We start from the raw sequence: 24,204 nt of genomic DNA on the forward strand, positions 1-24,204 counted from the left end.
TTAAAAATAATTTTTTTATGAGGAGTTTGGGGCTTCTGTGGTTTGGAGGAGTTTGAGGTTTGGTTTTTTTTGCTTTTCACTTAGAAATGTTAATCTTTCAAAAAAATTCTTAGTGCACATTACTTAGAAGCCTAGGCTCCATTTTTTTAGCAGCGATTTAAGTATTTATGAGCTTGCTTTAAAAAACGGGTCTCTGAGACACCTAGACACACACTGCTTACACTCTGCGAGGTAACGAATGTGCTTGTCTCTCCCAGACATCAACAGGGAAAGCTCGCGGTGCTTCTAGGCGGTGCCTTTCGAGCATCTGACGTGCTTGGTCCTTTTGCAGAGCCACACCCAAAACGTGCAGAATCTGAGGGTGCTGCACAGCTCAGAGAGCTGGGAATTAGTGCTTCCCCCCTTTGGGCCTTCTATACAGTATATTTTTTAAGAAAGCTGACTCAAAGTATCACAAACTGAAGGAGAGGAAGTTCCGTCTGAACATGAGGAAGAACTTCTTCCCTCTGAGGGTGACGGAGCCCTGGCACAGACTGCCCAGGGCGGTTGTGGAGTCTCCTTCTCTGGAGATATTGAAGACCCACCTGGACAAGGTCCTGTGCAGCCTGCTGTAGGTGACCCTGCTTCAGCAGGGGGTTGGACTAGATGGACCCACGGAGGTCCCTTCCAACCCTGACCATTCTGTGATTCTGTGAAAGTGTGCAGCGCATGCTGCTGCTGTTGAAATGCAGTTGCTGAGTGGGGGGAGAAGCGAAGGGGGAGACCACCGCAAGAGTGAGCAGTCATAATTTTTAAAGATATTTAAATAAAAGGATAGAGACAAAGGCATTTTTGTTGCGAACGAACACTAAGACAGTCGGGGCAGTTCACAGCCCCACCATCGAGCAGAACTTTTCCAACGTCAGGCACATTTGTATGTTTTTCCCTCGGTCGGAATAACAGCCCCTTACAAAGGCGTGGGCTAAAATAGGAGAGACCGGTCTCTCCTGGTAAACAGCTGGCAGCCGCAGCAGACTCCCTGCCCGGCCCCGTAAATGCCGCGCTTGTGTGACCAGCTGCGGCCAGATGTGCGCCCAGACACCGCCGTCACCCCCCGGCCGCAGCGCTGGAGCCAGTGCCCATCACCGCTGCTCCCAGTCGCGGTGCCCTCCCTTCCCCGCCCCGCTTCCACCCTCCGCTCTCCCCTGGGCCCCCGGCGGCTCCAGCCCCTCTCCCTCCCCTCCCCTCCCCTCCCCTCCCCTCCCCTCCCCTCCCCTCCCCTCCCCTCCCCTCCCCTCCCCTCCCCTCCCCTCCCCTCCCCTCCCCTCCCCTCCCTTCCCCTCCCCTCCCCTCCCCTCCCCGTTTTCCTCGCCGCTCTCGGCTCCCTCGCATCCTCCCCGCCTCCTCCGAGAGCAGCTTTCGGTCACCCGGCGGGACGGGCGCCGTCGCCCCCCGCCTCCCCCGTCCTCTTCCCTCTCCTCCTTCGGCCTCAGCAGCTCGACGAAGAGGAAGGAGAGACCGGCCGGCGGGGCAGGGGGCCGGTGATGCTCTTCCCCAGCACCCCCGGAGGAGGACTGAGCCCCGCGTTGCCATAGCGACCGCTCCCCCCCCTCACCCCCCCCGGCTCCGAGATAAGACGGCCCCGAGCATCAGCCAAGCTCCCACTCCATCCCGCACCGGTCCCGCCGCCCCGCACCGCTTCGTAAGTACTCGGCCCGCACGCTTCCCCCCCGCCCCCGCTGGCTCCTCGCCTCGCTCTTTCCTTCTTTTATTTTATTTTTTTTCCTTTTTCCCTTTAGCTGCCCCCCCTCCCAGCGGGGACGCGCAGGAAAACCCGGGGTCCCCCCCCAACTCCGCGGGGAGCGGGCTGGGGGGGTGGTCCCACGCGGGGAGAGCCAGGGGTGCCACCACACTGAGGGGGGAAGGCGTGGGGACGGGGGTCGTGGGGTGGGAACTGGTGTTCGGGCTGCTTCTTCCACCACAAAGGGTTGGCGTGTGGGGTTGATCTATACCCCAAAAAAATAACTAAGGAAATCTTTGTACTCTTTTTTTTTTTATCTCCAAACTCAAAAACTTTGTGACCAGAAACTGCGCAAACTTATCCCGGGTTTTTTGTTTCTGTTGGTCAACGCTTAGCTGTTGGGGTTTTTCTGTTTTTTTCTAACGAGTTGATGGGAGGTAGCGGGAGTCTGTCCACAGCCCAGCTTGGGTTTTGAACTGGCCCCCAGGAGCGCACTGTCTGAGAAAGGAAACTGCTCCCAGACAGCTCTGCGAGATCGCCGCGTTCGTGCAGTTATTACCGGCAAAAGGTTTGGGTGGAGGGAGACACCAGGATCAGGCTTTCAAATACCGGTGTATTTCCCAAGAAGTTTTAAAGATGCCTTAGAAAAATGGAAATCAGACTCACCTGATAAGAATGCCTGGAGAGAGCAGTCTAGTGCCCAAATACCTGAAGCAGAAACCCTGTGCAGTAGCATGAGGCTGTCTCCTGTGCCCAGGAAGACGTCACTGCAATAGAGTAACGTTCAACATGTAGTAAAACTCATCATGAGAAGTTTGGATCACAAAGCAGGAACACCCGGACTTTCTACTTTTAGGGCATCTATTTCCTACCCTGACTGCCTCAGAGGGGTTGTCTTGCTTTATCGACAAGTTTTGCCCAGGAAACAGTTGTAACGGGGCTAGGGCAGGACCCGGGTATGGGTGAAGGTGCGTATTTGCTGGTAAAGGAGCCAAGGCTGCCTGCTGAGCGCAGGTGGAAATAGCCAACCGTTCCCCTTGGCCCCCGAGATATTTCAGATAAGCTCTGTGTCAGGAAGGTGGGTGCTGGATGGCTACATCCAGATGACAGCATCTTATTCCTTCCTTAAACATTTGTAAATGACTTCATGCAAATAACAGGCCCACTCACACTGCAGGACCCTGCAGAGGACACGCGACAGAAGGAAGAACAGGTCTGTCTTTGCCTTCCGTGTAGGTTTAGGGAGGGGAGGAAGAGAAGAGCAGGTAAGGAGGCTGGGAGCCTGCCTGTCCCTCCTTGCTCGTGCGCTCATTGCAACCAGAGAGGGGCAAAGCAATTAAAAATAATAGAATAATAATCAGAACCTCTCAGGAGACTTTAAGTGTGCATGTGGTCAGAGGAGATGCACCAGTGTTACAGAGCAAACCCTGATGCCTGAGCAGCTCGTTGGGCAGGGTAGCAATGCCCTGCCCTTGGCGCAGGCTGGGCTGTAGCAGTTGCAGTCCAACCTCTGCCACTTGTCTGCATGGGGCAGCACACTGCGAGACGTTCCCGCTTCTTCCCATTCCCAACTGTCGAGTGCACCAGCAGCAGCAAGGCCGCTGCCTACAGGAATGTGGACAAGGACGTGTGCGTGCTGTCCCACCCCGGGGCCCCAGGTACCTCCATTTCTGCTCTTCAATTCTCCATCTCTCCGCTCATGGCAAAAAACCATGCTCTTATGAAGTGTTTTGGTTCCTGGAGAAGATAGGTGCATACTGCCATACAGACTTCTGTGGCAACAATATTATCGACCTGCCAAAATAAATAGTCAATAAATTCAGATTGCCTGCTGCCACCCAGCAAGGATGCCGTCAAGAGTATTTTTATTTATGTAGCATCCTTGTCAACATGCTAACCTTTTCTTCAATGATTATGTATGTCCTGCAAACTAGCCCCTGTTTCTTCTTGGAGATTTTGCCCACTGGGCAAACAAAACCTCCCCTCAAATGGAAAAAAAAAAGGAATAAAAAATGAAAAATCCGCATACTTGTGGACAACACCACATGGTCCACTGAAGCCCTCAGAAGCACAGTTTGTGGAGACCTTACAAAGGGCCAGTTCACAAATTCTGAGTATTCAACAGAGAAGGAAAAAATGTGCATGTGTAACAAGTCATGCCCTTAATGTACAATGGTGAGGACAATGAGATATTGATGCCTGTTTAGCCCCTGTAAACTTTGATAAGAAATGCAGAGAAGAAGTTGATTTCTCCATCTTACAGGTAAGAACAATTTCCTAGTGATGACTCCTTTGAGAACTCTGTAGTGCCTTGAGGCTGGATATAAATATACATAGGTACCTAATTTCCATGTAGCTGCATAGCACCTACAACTATTTCAATCTTAGAAGACAAGATGTGGACATGTGACCTTCCCCTAATCCAGGCCATTTCTGTGCCTATCTCAGAATCAAATGAAAAAGGTCCAGCTCTTCAGTTTTGTTCTCAAAGCTTTAGTTTTCTATCTTATAAGGTAGGTTTTTCTCGGGAGGTCTCAGTTCAAGTTGGTTTAAATCTCACATGATCAGATGGCCTCAAAAGATTCACGTGAATATACGCGAAAATCTGTGAGAGTAGCTCTGCTGAATGTTCCCTAAGCTGTAGCCGGATTGTTTGAGACAAATATCTACATTAAACCAACGGCAAATTAAAATAGTAGAACAAAACTGGTTTCTTTGTCCATCTCTAGGCAAAGTATTTTTTAAATAACGGAAGCACAGAACTGGTTGCACTGGTGGACTTTCTGATGAAGCCCCAAAAGTTAAGCAAAGAAAGAATCCTGTCATTTGCATGAACGTGTCTGTGTGTTTTAAGACTCTGTCAGTAAGTGGGAGGGGCTGTACATCTCCTTTCTCTGGATAGGTTTTTTTCAGGCATTTTAATCAGGCATATACAGATAATTATGAAAAAAGTTTTGGAGCGTGCTTTAAGCTACCCAGAAATCCATCAGTACCGAAGGTGATATCTAGAAAGTGAAAAGTTCAGACACTTGTCATCCGAACGGCCATCTCCCGCGAAGGGTTCCCGCTGTTCTGTGGCAGTCACTCAGCATGAGGGCTAACCCACAGGGAGAACAAAGTAGCTTTTACTCCTACCTGCACTTTCCAGCCTGCCTCGTCATTCCCTGCTCTGCTCTGTCTGTAAGCAGAGCCAGTCCTATTGAATGACAAACGCTTTCACGAGGACCAAGTGCAAAACTACGCAGGCAGAGCTGGAACTTGCCTCAGCCTTCAGGGAAGCATTTACGGCGTCTCCGTCAGCTCTGTCTTTCCCCAGAAGTAACGCCGGGTGACTCCTTTAGGCACTGCACATCTCTGCAGGGGGGTGGTGCAGCCTAGCTGCATTGTACCAGTCTCGGGCTAGATGACTATTGAATCCTAGTTCATATGGAAAAATCTATATCCATTTCAGGAAGTGTCTCTTGCTGAGGGTGATTTAGAGCTCCACTGTAACCATTACAGTGGCACAAAGGATGGACGTGCCTCGTTATGTCAAGAGATATGAGTGCAAGAAAAAAAACACCTTAGTCCATCACGTAAAGAGCAAGCATTACCTACCAAGGTGACTGACAGCGGCACAGAGTGCAAACTGTGCCAGCATGAAGGCTGCTAGGAAAAGGGTTGCACTTAATGCGTGAAAATGCGAGAACACGCTTCCATTTGTCAAGGCATATTAATGGCCTCACACAGCCCCCACAGCAGCCTTCCTCCCCACGTGAAACTCTGCTGGGGAATCTGCTGCTTCAGTGTCAGGAATTGATTGTAGCGGTTTTGGGAAAGCACCATTACACTGCTCACGTACATCACCTCTCCTTTGGACGAGAGCTCTGTGCGTAAGGCGCGGCGACCAGACGTAACAGCGCTCACGGGTTCGCACGCCGTACGCAATGTCTATACACCCAAGATACCAAAACCCACGACACATCTCGGTAATCTTTCTCCTTTTATACTTTCCCCACACAGACTGCCACAATGTGCAGTGTGGAAACGCTTCTGTAGGCAAGGCAATGCTGGCTGCAGGGCAACCTTTAGAAGGCAACAAAAAAGAAGGGTGTCAGAAACGAGGCTGTAAAGAGATATATTAAAGCACCGAAGATGCCAAGGGCTTGGCCTCTGTGCCTACGAAAATGTGAAGACAGCTCTAAGAGATTTATTTCAGAACACTATTTTTCAAACTACTTTATTAGGAAAAAATAGTTAAGGGAGTCTCTCCTAATCTGCACACACCAATCCTACATTAAGTCTCTTTACAAAGCTTATTTTTTATTAGGTGAAATCACTCAATGAAACAACTCAGTGAAATTCAGACAAAAAGTTAATCATATTTTATAAGGCATTTCCAGTCAGTATAGTTTACTGCCAATTTTACATTTAAATTTTACTATCTATCCTCAGATTTTTTACCTCAAGACCTGTTCAAAAGCAGTCCATAGTGTCTGAAATGGCATCCCTGATTCTACTGAAAGCTTTCTAAACAGAGCACCCTTCAGAAAAGACCATTTTCCCTACAACCACAATATTTAGCCAGTGGGCCCTAATCAAATCCTATAAAATCAAATGTCACTGAAGAAAAAATGCTCCCTCAAACCACAAAATGCAGCATGAGCCTTCATCTGGCCAGATAATAAGCTTTTATTTTAAATAAAATTATGATTGCTCCATTTTAAGCCATAGCTATAGCTTATTTCTACAGTGCATAAACAGAGCAACCACACCATGCTAAGGTGTATTCGAAGGTTTCTTTATGCAGGGTCTTCCCAAGTGGAAGATCATTTTTTTCTGTAAATGCAAAATCTCCAGGCAGTATAATCCTTTAGTACTAACGTGAGGTGGGACTGGGACAGTTCTGCAGTGAACAACTGGAGATTGAACCCCTTATCCAGGCCTGATTCAGTCAGGGATTTTAGAATTTACAGAATTTTACAAATTTTTGTGAATTTTGAATACTGAAGGGTATGGCAGTTAATCTCATACAAACATTATGAGTCAATGTTCCTGACCTTTAATTGCTGTCAGCCAGTGTTGCTCCGCTTACTTTGAAGTCACTGGAGTTTAGGGTATGTTTTTCCATCCCCTGAAGAATTAGCTCAGTGCATGATTATGAGTGCGACCTTTCATATTTTGTTTAGCAAATATTTATGTGACTGGATTTTGCTTGGGGATTAATTGTTCTTTTTATAGACACAAGTTGAGTCATAGAAATGAGGTTAACTCCTCTACCGTTCTGTTTCTTGTTGACAAAAAACCACTGCAATTTACAGAGAAATAATATCAGTAATTTCTTTATCTTCATCAAGATAAAAACTGACTCCCACAGTACAGTCTCCTATTTTCCTATCCTCCTTTCCACTGTTTTTCTCCAACTGCCTTTTCTTTCACCACTTTTATTTACCTTTTCTTCTCCACCTCCCCTTCCTCCCTCTGTTTTTTCCCAATTTCTCCTGTCTTTCTTCTACTATTCATGTTGTCTCCTGTTTTTTTTTCTCTTCCTCATTGCCTACCTCCTCCCTACAAGAAGGAGAAGTCTGCTCTTATTCCCCAAAAATGGAGAACAGAGTTTGTGAGTGAGAAACTACCACAGCCATTGCTGGCTGAAGGGAGATATCCAGATCACTCAGGCTGCACCTTCAGGTTGAAGGTTTTTTCCTTTAACATTGCTCTGTCATCCTGATGGGTTTCTACGAAGCAACTGTAGAAACGATCAGCAGAAAAAAGTGGTCTAATTTCCTTCTTCCTGTGATGGCATCTGGGGTGGTCCCAGAGTGACTGAGCCCAGGATCAGATCTGGGCTTGGGAGATGCTGAGGGAGCTCAGGTCGGAGGCTGGGCTCCAGGACCCGCTCCAGTTCTGAGTAAAAGGGGATAAAACAGTCAAAACAACAATCCAGTGAGACCTACAGAGCACGGGCACTTAAATACCTTTCTGAAACAGGTTCCCATGCTCTTACCAAGGTGGTGAGCATGTCTGCTTCATGCTGGCTTTGGGATCTGTGGGCTCTGGCCATCTTTCAGAGGCAGCACTCACACTGGGTCTCCAGGGGTATCCAAGCTCTCTTACAGGAGCTGGACTTATAAGACTAACTCAACAGCATTCATAATTAAAGTTAGGTTCTATGATAAACACCAAATATGATCCTCAGTTCCCAGTTGAGAAAAAACGGAGAAGAAAACCAGAGCAAAACATCCTATTTCTTAGCATTTACTTTGTGCATGTAACAGCACTTTCTGTGTGATCTATACAGCATTCTTCTGTACTGCCAATGTATTTCTCGTGCTAGTGTGGGTTGCTTACACCAAGGTAGGTGGAAAAATGGGATCTTGCCTGTGTAACCAAGGCAGTGAATAAATGCATCTCTTCACACATGTGAGCAAAATCAGGCCAGCAGATTGCATGACATAGAGCAGCTGGAAGACAGAAACTCCTCATGATGTGGCTAGCAGGTAGGTACATAACACCGATGTATCTGCTTTATGTCATGCTGCTTTTTTTTTTTGTTTGTTTTTGGTGTAGTAGCTTCAAAGGGGGAGAAAAACCTGTTTCAGTGATGTCAACTGAGTGTGTTCAGCCACTTGATATCCCAGAAGACAGACGGGACAAGCGTGATTCACACTGTAACCATTTAGGTAAGTGTTATTAGATGATGTCAGTGCAGTAATTAGAGGGGTGTTGCCTTCATATCATTAGGTCCTGTCCAGTGCCTGTTTTTCCCCTCCAGCAATACAACTGAGCCCTCATGAAACCCGATAGATTACACCTTCTGCTGACGCTTCTGATGCCAGATGGAAAGGCAAAAATTGTTCTTCCTGCATAATAAATATTAGCTGAAGCTCTACAGCAAAGTTAATCAAAGAGGAGAATGGAAAAAGAGTCATTGTTCTTTTCCCTAGTAGAGAAAGTAGAGCAGTTTCTTCATTTATACCACAATGAACTGAAATGTAGGATACAGCTGAACCTTCCCTGAACACATATTGCATCAGCAATGCCAGTAAAAGTTTTCAAACACCCCTTTTGCCTCCACTGGGGTGGCTTTCTAAATACTTTTTGTCCTTCAGCATCAATCTGTTTCATTTCTGAACCTACTTCATACGCAGCTTTTGCACTGAGAGTACCAGAGGCATCTTTGCTCTGCCACATTCCTAAATACCAGACTTCGTACTTGATAGATGTGTTTTTTGCATATCCATGGGCTTTGCCTCTGCTTCAGATGCTATTACTTCGTTCCAGCCTTACAAAATTGTCATGAAGATTTAGCAACTCAGAAACAAAAATCTATTTGCTCGTTGTTACCCGTGGGATGACGATAATGAAACACAAAAGCAATTTCACTTGCTTGTCAAAAAAAAAGTGTCTCACTGCAGGCAAGCACAATTGTATAAACTTTGTTTATCTGGCCTGCAAGGAAGCTATTCTTGTTCTGCCTCTGCCACATAGCATTGCTAGCCACAGGCACCACTTTTACAACTTCTGGCACACCAAATGTAATTGTTCCATAAAATTAGTTATTTAAATAAGTAGAGAACATGTCCCATTCTACAGTCGGGATACTGAGGCAGTGGGAGGTTCAATGAGCTCATTAGTACTGTGCAGGAAACCTGTGAGGGCTGGAAAAAGACCCCACACCTTCCAGGTGGAGGTCATCCTTCCCATGTCTACTGACAGGCTCGCAGCTGTACGGCTGCCTCAGACAGCGTGAGAGTGCCTAGAACGAAGTCCTGTTGCACCCAAGTCTGCAGTCAGGGGTTGGGTGGCGGTAGGGGACCCCGCTGACACCAAACAAGAAACTTTTAAGAAATCTAAGCGTTGGTTTGTGTGATGGTACTAATGACAGGCCAGATTCAGTATTTTCAGCTTGAATTAGCACCCAGAAATGCAGATCCTTGCAGAAAAACCATGCTGACTGTCTGGGTCATCTGAGTCAAGGCCTATTTCAAGGGAAAACCAAAAATCCAGTGTAATGTTATGTAAATCAAAAGCAAATACCAACTGCTCAGTGGCTTTGGAAATAAAACCATCTCTTGAAGGGAACAATATACTGGCTTAGTTTACCCATACCCCAGGCTGACCCCACACACGTAAATCTTTCCTTCACAGAAGTGCCCTTGTAACTCTTGAAGACACAGCCTGCACAGTTAGCGCTGGACGAAAGAGGGACGGCCGTGGCACCGCTGCACACGACGGCGCAGCCTCCCCTCTGCCCTGTCACACACCGCTGCCCACAGCAATCTCCCTCTGCTTTATGCCTACCACCTACAAAGCAGAAGGACCACCTAAGTCACTTGACTCCCACGTAGTACAGAGGCCTCTTGTACTGACTACTGCAGAGACGCTTCTCCACAGGTGTTTTAGTGTACTCGGATGAAAGCAGTGTTAGTAAAGCTTTATTTTCACCACTGGGTTTATGATTTCCCCTCAGTTTCAATTTCCAGCCATCTTTTCTTTTTTTTTCCCCACAGAGGATCTTTCAGAGCAGCTATTTAAAAGCTGTGACCTCAAAAATAAACCAAGAAAAGGTAAAACCATCCAGGCTTCTCAAAACACTGAGCAGGAGCAAAAAAAGCCACGGAGAAAAGATACACCAGCTTTACACACCCCACCACCCCTAACAGGTGAGCACTGCACCTCTTGACTTCAAAATCCCAATTCAGCCTAGTGGACCAAATCCGGGCAAAGGTCTGGAGACCTCTTGTTCACTTATATCACCTTGGAGATGGGCAAGAAAGGAGCTCCACGCCATGTGCACCTGGGAAGGCAGGCAGACCCCCTTGGCTGACTTTCTCAAAGGCGTCTGCTGTTAGACGAAGGGGTTTTCTTCACAGGGTCTGGGAATACCAAGGTGGGTGGGCACATGTTCCTGTAAAACGCGCTCCCTTGCGTCTCATAGTCTTGATGCCTTTACGTGATAAATTATGTGTATTTATCTCTAGATGCTGAGCCATGCTAGATCTCCAAACTGGTTCTGTTCCAAAATCCAAAAGGATTCAGCTCAGCTCCTGCACTGTCTTACGGAACTTGTACCCAGCGCTCAGGGGGAGGCTGAACGGGGAGAGGGCTGGGAGGAGAGCAGAGGGGCACACGAGCTGGCTGCAGGTTGCTCCTCCTGCGAATCTCAGGGCTCTTGTCCTTATGGGGACTCTGGCAGAGAGCGGGTGTTTTGGGAAGCCAGAAACCACCACAGCAACAAAGGGACTCCTTGTAGGATGCACCCTGCTGCTGTGCATCCATAGACCTCTGAAGCTCAGGAGCCAAAGGCCACCAGCCCGGGGAATGGAAGAATGGCAGGAGACTGCCACTGAAACCTGACAATCTTCCAAGATCAGCAGTGGAGATAAATGTTTGTCACTTCTCTCTGCTAACAAGCACTCCTTGTTGTGCTCTCCAGGGAGACCTGTGCTCCTGTATCAACGGTATTGAGTTCTTCTTCCCATGCTGCACATACACAGAGGAGTTAGCCAGTAACTACTTGCGCGGTCCCCTGCGTACCCACAACAATTCACCAAGTCAAAAACAAGTAGCTGGGATTTTCCAGTATTTGTAATCCAGACATTGAAATTGAGTCTGTCCAGCTTTCACATGTATCTTCCCCTCAGCAATTCTCTCGGGGAAGACTGGCTGAGAGGCTTGGAGAGCTGCACTGCCCATAGTAGCCATATCATAAAGAAAACCTTGTTTCACTGGTTAAAACAGGTCATTTCTGTGTGATCACATTGCTCCCTAGCAGAGGCTTGAGGGTCCATGTGATTAAACTACTTTGATAAGGTGTTTAAGCTTCTGGAATAGAAGATTGCACTCTTCTTCACAGAATCACAGAATGGTAGGGGTTGGAAGGGACCTCCGTGGGTCATCTAGTCCAACTCTCCTGCCAAAGCAGGGTCACCTACAGCAGGCTGCACAGGACCCTGTCCAGGTGGGTCTTGAATATCTCCAGAGAAGGAGACTCCACAACCTCCCTGGGCAGCCTGTTCCAGGGCTCCGTCACCCTCAGAGGGAAGAAGTTCTTCCTCGTGTTCAGACGGAACTTCCTGTGCCTCAGTTTGTGCCCATTGCCCCCTTCTTTACCATGACTTTTGATGGGCTACAGCTTAGTCCATTAAGTACAACCAGAAACCAGGTGGCCTGATAGCATCACTGCCTATAGCCTATAGGATATAATTGACTTGGAGGAAATATATGTCATTGCAAAGCCTTGAGAGCGGGTACACCATGCAGAACAGGTCACCCACTTGTGCAACTTTACTTCAGAGTAGTCATTGGGAAAGTTACACAGACTCAAATTTCTTCGATGTAAACAAGGCTGAAGTGGCACTTTCTTTTTTTTTCTTGAATGCAGGCATATTTTCAGACTTTTCTGATAGTCTGCTGAAAAGATATGGCATCACAGAGAAGCCACAGAGAGAGAGAGTGAGTCCAGGCTCTCAGGTCACCGAAATGGAGCACAAAAAGCCCAGGAGAAAAGATACACCTGCAATACACATCCCGCCCTTGATAATCGGTAAGAAACGTACTTAGGTAAAGGTACTCCAAAGGGGAAGCAAAACGCAGCTACTGTCAGAAGTATGCTTGGGAGGAGGCTGGAAGGAGGTTCCTCTACCCAGTGTACTCAGTAGTTCCTGCTGAACTGGACCTATTTGGTCAAAGTATGCAATAGCGGTGGTGGCTCATGGAAAGTCTTTTCCGTATTCCCTACTCATGCTTTTGGGATAGAAGGGAAAGGGAGTAAGAGAAGACATTAGGTCACTTGATTATCTCTTGCAAACAAGATCCTACTTTTGTGAAAGGCCAACTACTGCCCTGCTTTTCAAATTGAGCACATCCAAATTTTTGGGTCACCAGTACTAACATAGCTCACACTGCCTCAAACACCCTGGAGCAAAGCTGTCCTGATTAACCTCCTCTTAACTCCACAGTCCCTAACATGCACTGAGGAAACCAAGCTTGTGATGAACTTCTCATTAGCAGCACCTTAAAGACAGTTCTGTGCTTCCAACATAATACACAGTGCAGAAGCTAATTTGCTCGGTGACCAGATGAAGTCAGTCAGCCACGTCTGGGTCCTAAGACCCTTTCCTTGTTGTGCTTCCCACATTCCTCTACCACAGCAGAGCCTTAATCCATCAGTATTTCTGAAGGTGTTTGAAGATGCAAAGCATTGTGTAGATGTAAATTATCAGTGCTAGCCAGGGATGCAAGAACTAGTGCATGTTTGTATGCTATGTACCAGCCCTTTCCAGATCACAGGATGGAGCAAAAAATGAACAATTAAATGCATAAATGTATGAATGAAAAACAAACAAACAAACAAACCCAGATCCAAAACTAGTGCCAAAACTGGAAAATACTATTCCCTTAGGAGCTTCTTGTATGAACCAGTTTTGCTGTGGGTTGGCGCTACTGAGCAGTGAGGCACACTAAATGAGGAGGTCCTGAGACATACTTTGGCCCTGAGTGACTCAGCAACAGCTCGGTACATCAAGCACCTGAGTTTCAGGCACACTTTGAATGGAATTTCCTGTACACCTAATAATCATAAGATGTGCAAATGGCTTCATCAATCCAAACAGGCACCTGTACTTGTAGACATCTCCTTTCTTTGTGAATCTGAGCCTTCAAAACTGACTTCAACATGTGTAAGAATTCTTTTTCATTCAATCAGTTTGGGGCTCCCAAAAGCATAGAGGAGTATGACTAATTTTGCAGGATCATGGCAGCAAGCGTGGTGAATACTAGTGCTTTGCGTACCGATCTGCCTAAGAAAAACACATTTTTTATTTGCTCCCTGAACTCCAGCATCCCAGTGGCTTGTGGCATCAGCGCTGCCAGGAGTGAGTCACAGGAAACCTGGTCCAGTCATTTGCTGGGGGAAATTAAATCTATCATACAACTTCTGAGCCCAACTGCAAATGCTCTGCTTTGAAATATTTAATACAGAGGAGCACTGATAATGAACTGCTCATGTAATTGCTGGAGAAAATTACCCAGGAAATTACCTGGAATTCCACATGACAAATAAATTAGGTGGCAAAAAAATCTTAGTCTCTCAGGGATTGATTCAGAAACAGAAGCAGAGGCAAAATTCATCAAGCCATTTGTAATAAATATTAGTCCTGTGTATTATACTTGAAGCCTACCTTTCCCATCGACCTTGGAGGAGAGATGAGAAGTTATTTCGGACAGCTTGAAAACACTCCCAAGAAAAGTTGTCTTTGGCCATTTGTAGCACCTTTGAAGATGTTGGATGTCCTGTGCACTTCAGGGTATACGCAGAGAAGGAGAACCTGAAAGCAAAACACTTGTGATGATAGACATCAAAGATGAAAAGTGACAGAGAAGCTGAGAGGCTCTGAGTCTTGTTTGGTTTAAAAGCAATTGCTAGCTAAGAGGATGCAGCAAGGGTGAGTTATGTCCCTGACCTGCCTCAACAGCACTCTGGTTGGATTAGCATCTAGTCACTTTTCACTTCATGTTTCTACCCTAGCTTTAACTAGCACAAGTAGGCACTTCAGCAAGAAACAAGAATAACTCAGTGTCTTCACCTCCTGCCTCCCAAGAAGACTTCCTCTTTACCTTTTAATAATTTTCAGAGTGAAAAGAAGCTAAAATAAGTTATATGGTAACAGAAACACATTATAATCTGCATATGATCTGATAATCCAAAAACTCAAAGGGGAAGCACAAGAAAAGGAAAAAGGAAAGGAAAGGAGAAAGGAAAGGGGAAAGGTAAAGGGGAAAGGTAAAGGGGAAAGGAAAGGGGAAAGGAAAGGAAAGGAAAGGAAAGGAAAGGAAAGGAAAGGAAAGGAAAGGAAAGGAAAGGAAAGGAAAGGAAAGGAAAGGAAAGGAAAGGAAAGGAAAGGAAAGGAAAATGTAAAGGAAAGGGGAAGGTGAAGTGAGGCAAGGAGAGGAGAAAAATAAAATGCAGTGACATTCAAATGTGCAACAAAATTCAGCCTGTGTGTATTTGGGAAAATGGTAGAAACTAATGCAATTTTCAGTTGTTTTGAATTACACCTCCAACGACACCTTCTTGCCTGCTGGTGAAGTAGGCACCTTCCAGCACTCAGCATGGATTCACAGCAGCCTGCTAGATGCTGCTTCTCCCTGCGGACAGCTTTTCCAGATCCTGTATTCTGGGTCCATTTTCTAGTGACTGACTGCCTGTGGCAGCCTTGTGCCTGTATCGGGGGCAAAGCAGCCTATATGTTTGCATGCCAGAATTTCATTCCCTCCCTACTCTAAGGATGCATATTTTCTTTCGAAGATACGTACCAACATACAGCGCTCTGCTGGGTGAAATTTCTCAGCGGTGGCTCCATGACTTGCTGTGAAAAAGTGACTCATTGTGGCTGGGGGCTGGTCCAGTATTTACTACTTGTTTACTTTCAGGGTTATCCCATCAGGTGGCAGACAGAGCACAAACAAACGGAGTTCTTGCGGAACTGCTGTGCAAAATAGAACCTGAATTATAGACTCAGAGACCTGAGAAGCCCTGGCAGAGCTACGTGCACTAAATACATATAGACAGGCCTTTCTGTCCCTGTCTCCCTGTTACTGGCGTTGATGCAGTCAGCAGCACACTCAGTGCCGCACATATCCCTTGTGACCTGCTAATGAGGATTGCCCCCGTTTCTAACATTTCCCCTTCAGATCCCTCCCAAATGCCACTTCCCAATGCCAATTCAAAAAACTCCACTTAATTCTTTGTAGTAACAGAGCTTAATTACTAGCCTATCTTTTAAAGCAGCTGTCCATACAAATAGCTTTGTTGTAAACGTAGAAAAAATGGCAGCTGTGTTATCTCTCTCCATTTTGAACAGCTGATTATGAGCACTTCCATGACGGTCCCTCTCCTCCTTGGGTGGCCAGAGAGATTTTCTTTTGCAAATTAAAGCAAGTCAAACAGACCATACAAAGTGATGAAAATCAATATATCTACTGGATGGCATGTGATCCAAGTGAGAAGTAGAATCAGTTTTACACCTCGCAAACACGCAAGGGGGCTGCTAAATTGGGATCTGAACATTACTGTCTGCAGCAACCCATGGCTACCTGTTGTCTGCAGAAGGAGACTAAGGGAATCAGTCCTTAGCCAGCTTAACTGTCTCAGTCTGGGCATCACAAAACCCTCCTCTACATGGATCTGACTTCTAAATGTGCTCAGCCTCCAAACTCCTATTGAGGTAGTGCAAATGTGGTTGTGCCATGGGTGTACAAATGATGTACAATGCAAGGGATGTGACTGGAGCAATCCAATACTCTTCCAATCCAGCTGCAGAAGTTGTCCGTAGGCAGTCAAGGGGAACTGGTGCCATATTGGTGGTTTTCTGAGTTACAATCCAGAAGAGTGGCTTAGATCTAGGTGGCACCCGGCAAATGGTTGATTTAAACCAACTTCTGCCTGTGTTTCAGCTTCCTAACAGCTCTCATGTCTCTCTGAGCCTTTGAAGTCCTAGTTTCTAGCTAAACATTGCAAGCAATTGCAGGTTCTGCTGGGAAAACATGGCTACATTATCTTTCTACACTGCTTTCTTTAGTCAGATGCCTTGGCATATATTAACAGTACAACCTAGCAATCCTTAAAACAGAACTGCGGGATGAGCTACATTTTGTAACACGCACAGCTGGGAAAACAGAGGCAGGGAGGCTACGTGATTTACTTAAAGAGTAAACAGAGAAAGACTGGCTTGCAAATGTTCCCCATTTCCCAGTCCTGCTCACTCCTTTAAACCCAGAATTTCCAAACCTCATTCAGTAAAACACACTTTCCCCACAAGTGATCAGTGTCATTATATGAAAGGAAAAAATCCTTCCCCTATTCTATAGAAATAATTCTAGTTAAGACATCCAATTCGTATCCTCTTTCCACTGTTTTGCACTAAAAGGCTGATTTTAAAGGCACAGAGTTGTTCTTAAAGTTGCTGGTGGTCCCTGGTCTGAAAGGTTAATAACCTGCAGATCTAGGCTCTGTCCTCCTCTGAGCTTCGAATCCTGAACTCTGCTGGAAACCTTTGGAGTTCATCAGTCACAAAAGTGATTCACTAATAACAATGTACATCTTGCTACGGACTGGGGTAAGCGTCTGGCACACTACTGATGCGGGTCCAGCCAAGAGCTGGGGACCTCTGCTTGGCTGCTATCTTCCAGCTGTCTCTAGCATCTGCTCTAATAAGGCTAGTTTATATAGTGTAATCAAGCCATCAAAATTACATAAACATATTTTTCTTTCATCACTTCATAATTCAAGTAAGAGACATGATCATAAAGCACAGCGCAGCTCTATTTAGCTTACATTCCTGATCTCTTATTTCTGAGTCTACCTAAAAGATAGGTTACCTCTCATCAAATGATCCATTATAGCTTCACAATTTAAGCTTATTTTAGCTATGTTTTTCTTGTTCCTCAAATGCTGCATGAAGAAAAAATAACAACAATAAACCAAAAAAATATCCTCCCTTAAAAAAAAGGACAATAGGAAAAACAAAATTGACTGTATTTGCCTAAGTGGCCTATATGAATAGAAGTCTGAGTGGGAAATATTTACATCCATCTCCATAAAAAGGCATAATTCTTTGCATTTAACAACATCGGTTACTCAGTAGCTGCTCGAACAAATGAAGTCCTTTGTGAATATTCATTCACGCTTTTCAGTTTATCTCCTGGTCCCACTGAAACCAGCTATTTCACAAGACCTCCATATAGATGAAGCAGGAGCTAACTTAAATGAAGGGCAGTATAGGTTAGCATTTTCATTAATTCATCACCTCTTGACAAGATTCCAAAGTTGAAGAAAATCTTCCTGTGTGGTATTGCTCTATTTTCAGAGCTCGTCCAGACTGAAAGCCTTCTCTGTGAGAGGGCTTTCAATGCAGAAAGAAGCAAAATAGGTTGCTCTGACTGAACAACTCGGCTGGTTGGCACAGACTGAGAGCAAACCGCAGGAGACCGAATTAGGGAGGGATTTCGTTGGTCTCGACACAATGGTAACCCTCATCCTGTTTTTAGACTATGTTAAACTCCACACCAAGGAATATGGGCATAAAATATATCTTACAGGTCACTTGGCTTTCACTGGGAACTGGCAAAACCAACACAATCTGTTAAAATAGGGATGAAGAACATTTTCTATCTAACACATTGTCCTCTCTTCACTCAATTCATTTAATTTCTAATAAAGAGAGCAGTTACAGTAATTGTGATATCTTGGTAGCACATAAAAGCCTCAAGATCTGTAATAGGTAGACTTACTGTTTCAAGTATGAGAGAGAAAAATAGAAAGACAGACAGAGAGAAGGGGGGGAAGGCAGATATTTGTGGAAGGTATGATCCACAACCTACCCATATGATAGAGCAGGACTTTGGAAGAAGGAAACACTTATACAGGGGAAGATACTTCACACAGCATATCTACAGCTGATCAAAGGGTCTGGAATCCCCATGGTGTGCTCGAACTGTCAAATCAAATTCCTTTTGATACCGTCTCATATTGTTCTTCAGTGCTTTCATGACAGGGATGAAGCTTTAGTTTTCTACTCTTTACAGGACGGCTAGGCTTCAAAGCTTGTTCAAACCCCAAACCTCAGTAACTCCTACTTACTCAAAGCCTTCAATAACATACCTGAGTGTTTTTAACATTGATCTTAACCTGCTTGCTTTTGCAATTTATTGATACTCTATTACGTCAGCAGGGATGGCACTTGGCATGTGGGTATTCTAACATTTGTCTCTTTTGGCACCTGCATTTACAGAATTTAAGTAGTATTGCTATATACATGTAGAAAACAAGCATGCCTGCATATGTTCACATAAAGTGACTCAGCCACAAAGATTATTCATAGTATTTATTTCATCATGGAACTCTCTCCCTTTTTTACCTTCCCAAACCCTTTTAACAAACAGGTTCTCAGATAAAATTTCAGTGTCTCTTTTCACAGGTAGCGGAAATACACTAGATTTAAGAGTGCCTGATAAATTTAGCTAAAAATGCAGTGATCCAGTTCTAGTTCACTAAACAACACAAGACTGGTGTGCCAAAAATAAATTTGGAGTAATTCTCACAATGTTGGAAAATGACATTAGGATCAAGAAATTAGAGAGGACTGAAAGATTCTTCTTATTCTGGTATTTTCTAAAGAAGTAATATTTTAAATCAACTCCTTTGTTTTCTCTCTTTTTTTGTGTGTGTGTCCTTCTGTTTTTAAGGCACTAAGCTGCTTACTGAAGAAAAGCAAACAGTGATTATGGAAGATGAAGAAAAGGATGGAGACACAATCCCCAGTTAAGATTACAGTGATATTTTCCATAATGCAGTGTAAATAATTCTGGGTCATTCAAAGTGGCAGCACATAGAAAAAACAGTCCTTTCATTTTTATAAATAATAATTTTCTCAAGCATGCACTTGAACTGAAATTATCTTCAAGTGCTTATCTGCATCTCATGAAATCCCAGCAAGCATCATAGGAGATGATGACAGAAATTTCACTTACACCTGGATTTGGAAGGATTCATTTGGTTTACTAAAAGCAGCTTCCCAGGATTTTTGTCAATGAGGAATCCATCTCAGATCAGGTCTAGCTTCGTGCAGCGTGGTGGTAAGAGTTAACACAAAGGATACCACGAATCCACTGTACCTGGAACTAGATACCAGAGTGGTTGGTAGCACAGGGCCATAAAACATCAACTAATGATTTAAATTGCTTTTTTCTCCTAACATTTCACCTCATTCGTTCAACTTTCCTCTGCTGGAAGAACACCAACTGCAGTGCAAATTCCCACGTGCAAAGCTGATGGGATAGATGGAGAGAGAGGGAGGGCAGGGACCAACTCTCGAGTCCCTGAAATACAAAGCAAACACTGCCTCTGCCTGGATCTGCTCACGGCTTGTACTTGTGAGGAGAAAAATGTAGATTTACTGCAGTGCAAAAACTTACAGCTAAGTGCTGTTAACGCTGGCATAGCAAACAGGACGGAGGGCAGAGCTCTTGGAAGAGAAACATAGAAGTGCAGCGCCTGCCTGTTACACCAGGGTAGACTATTGATTTTTTTTTCTTTAAAAGGTTTTATTCCTGGGTTGGTGAAAGATAAACTAGTTGGACAGTCGATCCTTTCGCTCCATACTTCTTCTTCTGTCATCTGATTTTTAAACTGGATCCTAGGTTGTCAGTTGGGAGAGTCTGTAAAGATTGAAAACCACAACAGGAGATTCAAAACTGAGTAAAAGAAACAGCATTACTCAGTGGCATACGCATACAGCGGGGTTTTTTTAATAGTTTACCTCATTGATTCCCTCAAGAATTGTTTTCACAGCCAGCTACAGCCTTCAGCATTTGTACGAACAGAGACGGGTACTTGTAGAATATTATGCAAAATAGGTAGAACTGGGTAGTTTTGCACTTACCTTAATAGCTCTGTGCGCTAGATGGAGCAGCACTGCCGGCAGTTAAAGACCATCTAGCCTGGCAGGCTGAATTCAGTTCTCTTTCTAACATCCTTAGGCAGACAGCTGAGTACACTAGTTTGGACTTCATTTGCCACAGTGACTGACCCAGCACCTTTCATGAGAACACAGCCCATTTGCAGATATTCAGCTTCAAGATGTAATCAACAAGCTTATAATAAATAATTGTGCATTAAACTGTACAAGAGGCCAGCTATATTATTAACGGGATGCCTGATACCTAGGAGGTGTACATTTTTTTGTCCTGTTAATCGATCAGTGAGACGAGATAATATTTAAAGTATAATCAACCAATAGTTCATATAACAACCTCCACGTAAGGTACACAGTAAAGTGTGTCACAGCAAGTACGTGATAAGAAATACGTGAGATTCAAGCCTAGCTTTGCCAGTAAAGTTGGTGAATATTTTCAGTGCACAATACAGCAAGAGTGAGAGCACAGCGTCCTGAAAAGATTCAAATGAACATTAGCAGTGGATTAGCTATGAAAATGCACATTTTCAGACACAAAGACCCTTAACAACACAAGGCAGGAGCACTAATAGGGTGTGACCTGACTTCACTGCTCCGAAGAGGATTTGTTTCCGAGCCTGGGGAATGCTGACACAGCTTAATATGAAAAAAAGAGCACCCTTTAAGCCCAGCACTATATGTTCCTCGCCAAAGAGGAGTTACGGTCCCAGTGACATCTCTGACGGCACAGCAGCCTAATTTACCATCCCTGTATAGATCAACTCGAAGTCCAGCCATAAAAATGCTGCAACATACATCATTTCCTACAGGTCATTTAAAATCGCATATTCATAGCCTGTTAATTCAACATTTACTGGTCTTCCACCCAGGAGCAATGTGAGGAACTAAAAAGTAATTTTTCACTTGATCAATTAAGTAAATAGGAGTTTTTGCAATGTTCCTGGGAAGCAGTGCAATGAATCATTTCTCAAAGATTTCATTTGCCTCATTGCACTCAGCGAAAGTGTTAAATGTTTATTTGGAATAAGATATGATTCCCTTTATCTGGGAATAACATATGATTTTTTTCAAATCAGGTAAACACTGTCTCTTCCTCCAAAACAAAGCCTTCAGGTGTTGCAGAATCGTGTGTGGACTGTACAATGCTGTGAAAGTGGTTTGCTGGGTTTATTTATTGTCCCTCAGGCTCCAAACTCTCCCTTTAAGACCAGATAGTGCTAAAACTGCACAAATTGCTCTCCTAGGCAAATGGCTAGGGTTGGTGTGCTCTGGGGCAGAAATGCTTTTGTACCCCATGTGCCCGAAGATCCCCCATGGCAATTACAGCAGAAACGGAAGGGAACAGAAAGCACAGAAAGAGATGAAGCCTTTCCACAGCACGGTTAGGACTGGGATGCTCCAGTCTGAAGTCACTTGCATTTCCTGCGTACAGGCATGGACCGCTTCAGGGTGTTAGCAGCCAGCTTGCATTCAGATATTCAGCTGGAACTGCATCTCACCTCAGAATTCTTCACTGGGCAGAACAACCGGTCCGAGGCCTCAGGGGGAATGAAGTGCTTCAGTCACTGAATGAAAGACTGACTGCAGTCGGGAGATTGTTAATGGCTAATATTTTTGGAGCAAATTCTCAGTTAACCTCTACCTAGAAACTAAGGGACAGGTCTCCATTTATGATAGAATTGGGACAAAGGGATTTAATGGCCTTGCGCTTTAGCAGCTTTCAACTAAAGACTGCAGAAAGTCCATCACCCATCTGAAGGGGATGTAATGAGAATTTTTGTAGCGCTAAATATGACGTCCATAGGTTAAGTGACTTGCTCAGCTAAGCCGCAGCAGAAGCAAACCCAAAGCAACATTCATGATGCTATCATTAATTCACACTATATTCACAGATAAAGCAGCATTTGCATGCATCGAGTTTAGCAACACTTACACTGATATTTTTTCTGTTTGAAATGTTGTCTTACTGGTTAATAAATTGATAATTGTATAATGCTTTCACCACTTAATTTAATAGATGTGTTTAGCTATCATAACAGACTATCTTCCTGCATGTCCTATGCCCTTCTTGCCTTTTGAGATTACATTTTGTACAGATGACCCTACAGTATCCTTGTATGCAGAGAGACTGTCCAGCAATTGCATCTACAAGCAAAAATCGGAAGTGCACATCAGTGAAGCACATTAGAAATTTTGGCTTCTCACTTGTATTTGGATAAGTTCATAAGCACACATTATTCTGTTCCTTACATCCCCAAAAAAGCCATGGGCCTCTTAGACCAAGGTTGTGCAAACAGAAATACCAGTATTCTAGAAATGTAGTTCTAGAAACACAATGAGTGAAAACCAGTTTCTACTCCATGACACTGGCTCCTGGTCCTGTAAGAAAAACCCATGTCAGTCTGTCGGACCCAAGAGCTGTGCAGGGAAGCTTAATCCATCCTTATACCAAACATCCTGAAGAATTCTGAAAAGACACAGAGCGGACAGAAGGACAAGCAGCGGCAAATTTAGAAAGCACATTCTAGAAATAAAATAACTGCTTTTGACAGACCATTAGTGCTTGTTCTTACAGGTGTGATGATCCTGTAAAATGTAAGCTGTGTATTTATAACCGTGAGACACATTGCCATGAGCTTTGGATTTTTCCAAGTTGTCAAGTCTTCTCCAACCTTTAAAGCAGGTTTTAGGCCCCCAGGTGGTCTTAGGGTCTGAGACAAAGTTATACCTATCCCAGGTTTGTTTCTCTGTATTCTGTTTAGCCTGGAGAAAAGAAAGCTTAAAGGGATCTTATCAATGTATATAAATGTCTGGTGGGAGTGAGTAAAGAAGAGGGAACCAGGCTCTTCCCAGTGGTACCCACTGATTGGACAAGAGGCAATGGGCACAAACTGAAACACATATAAAGCCATTTACAAGTAAGAAAACATGTCTTTACTACCACAGATAGCCTAGAGAGATTGTGGAGTCTCCATCCTTGGAGATTTTCAAAACCATACTGGACACAGCCCTGCATAACTTACTCCAGTGGACCCTATTTGGACTGGCCAACTCCAGAGGTGCCATCCAGCCTCGGCAATTTTGTGACTATAGTCCAGGATCCATATCAAGGGAGCTGCTTGGTGATGCTTAGCAGGTCTGTGGGAGGTCAGGAGAAAAGTTCGGGGCAAAGGAAGGAGTACGTGCAAAAAGATAGGGAAGGATCAGCCTGAAATTCTTGTGCTGGCCAGATACCTGAGCAGCAGAACTGAACAACAGACCTCAACAAGCAGGAGAAAGGAGGTGGGGACATGGCCAGCCCAGAGCCAAATTTGCTTTATGACTCCAACCATCTGCCTCATGACCTAAAGAATTGGAAAGGCCCATATAAACTGTTAAGCCACAACTCCTTCCTCCTCCATCTCTGCTCTGGCTGCTGCAATTGCCTTAGAGGACGTTGAAGCCAATCTTCCTTTCGAATACCTGTTTGTGTAGACATAGAAATACACAAAATATAAACAATGAATACTCAAGGGTCTCTCTATGCCTCACTCATTGTGGATTTTAACATTCAGATTTTTAATTCAGACTTTAACCATTTTCTAAAAAAATAAATAAACAAATCCCTCTCAAAAAACAGAGCACCAAACTTCCTTGCTGTAGCAAAGCGATCCAGTGATTAGAGCAAAGAAAAGAGCAAGTGATTATCTCCGAAATAATCAATGTAAAAAAGGTCGAGTGCATTGCAAAGCCGAACCTCCCCCAGATAACACAGATTTCATTTTTGAGCTTCATACTTGCAAAATTTCCCTTTGGCATACACTAGATGTCAGGGTTGGACTGAGAGGACGAGCCCATCCACTCCATCACACAGCTCCGTGCATGAGGCTGGATGCCATCAGCACAACTAGTTTTGCTTAGGAATTCTTTTCATGAAACACCCGATATTGCATGGAGCAGTCTGCACAAACATCCTTCCTCCCCCACTTTGCAGTATTTCATTTAGGCCTCAAGCCCCAGGCTTTGGAAGAGGGAAGAAACATCCTG

The 24,204-nt window shown here is 44.7% G+C and overlaps 1 protein-coding gene across 1 annotated transcript; it reads left to right on the plus strand.

Annotated features, from left to right (window-relative positions):
• The first annotated feature begins 1,338 nt into the window (after window positions 1-1,338).
• PPP1R17 (protein phosphatase 1 regulatory subunit 17) lies at window positions 1,339-23,683 on the plus strand. Its single transcript, XM_075418642.1, has 5 exons — window positions 1,339-1,681; window positions 8,270-8,382; window positions 10,213-10,365; window positions 12,087-12,248; window positions 18,950-23,683. Exons 2-5 carry the CDS (start codon window positions 8,304-8,306, stop codon window positions 19,027-19,029), a joined length of 474 nt encoding a protein of 157 aa, XP_075274757.1. The 5' UTR covers window positions 1,339-1,681; window positions 8,270-8,303; the 3' UTR covers window positions 19,030-23,683.
• The last annotated feature ends 521 nt before the right edge of the window (window positions 23,684-24,204 follow it).

The sequence above is a fragment of the Opisthocomus hoazin genome, chromosome 4, assembly GCF_030867145.1.
Source record: "Opisthocomus hoazin isolate bOpiHoa1 chromosome 4, bOpiHoa1.hap1, whole genome shotgun sequence".
In the NCBI taxonomy this organism is placed as follows: domain Eukaryota; kingdom Metazoa; phylum Chordata; class Aves; order Opisthocomiformes; family Opisthocomidae; genus Opisthocomus; species Opisthocomus hoazin.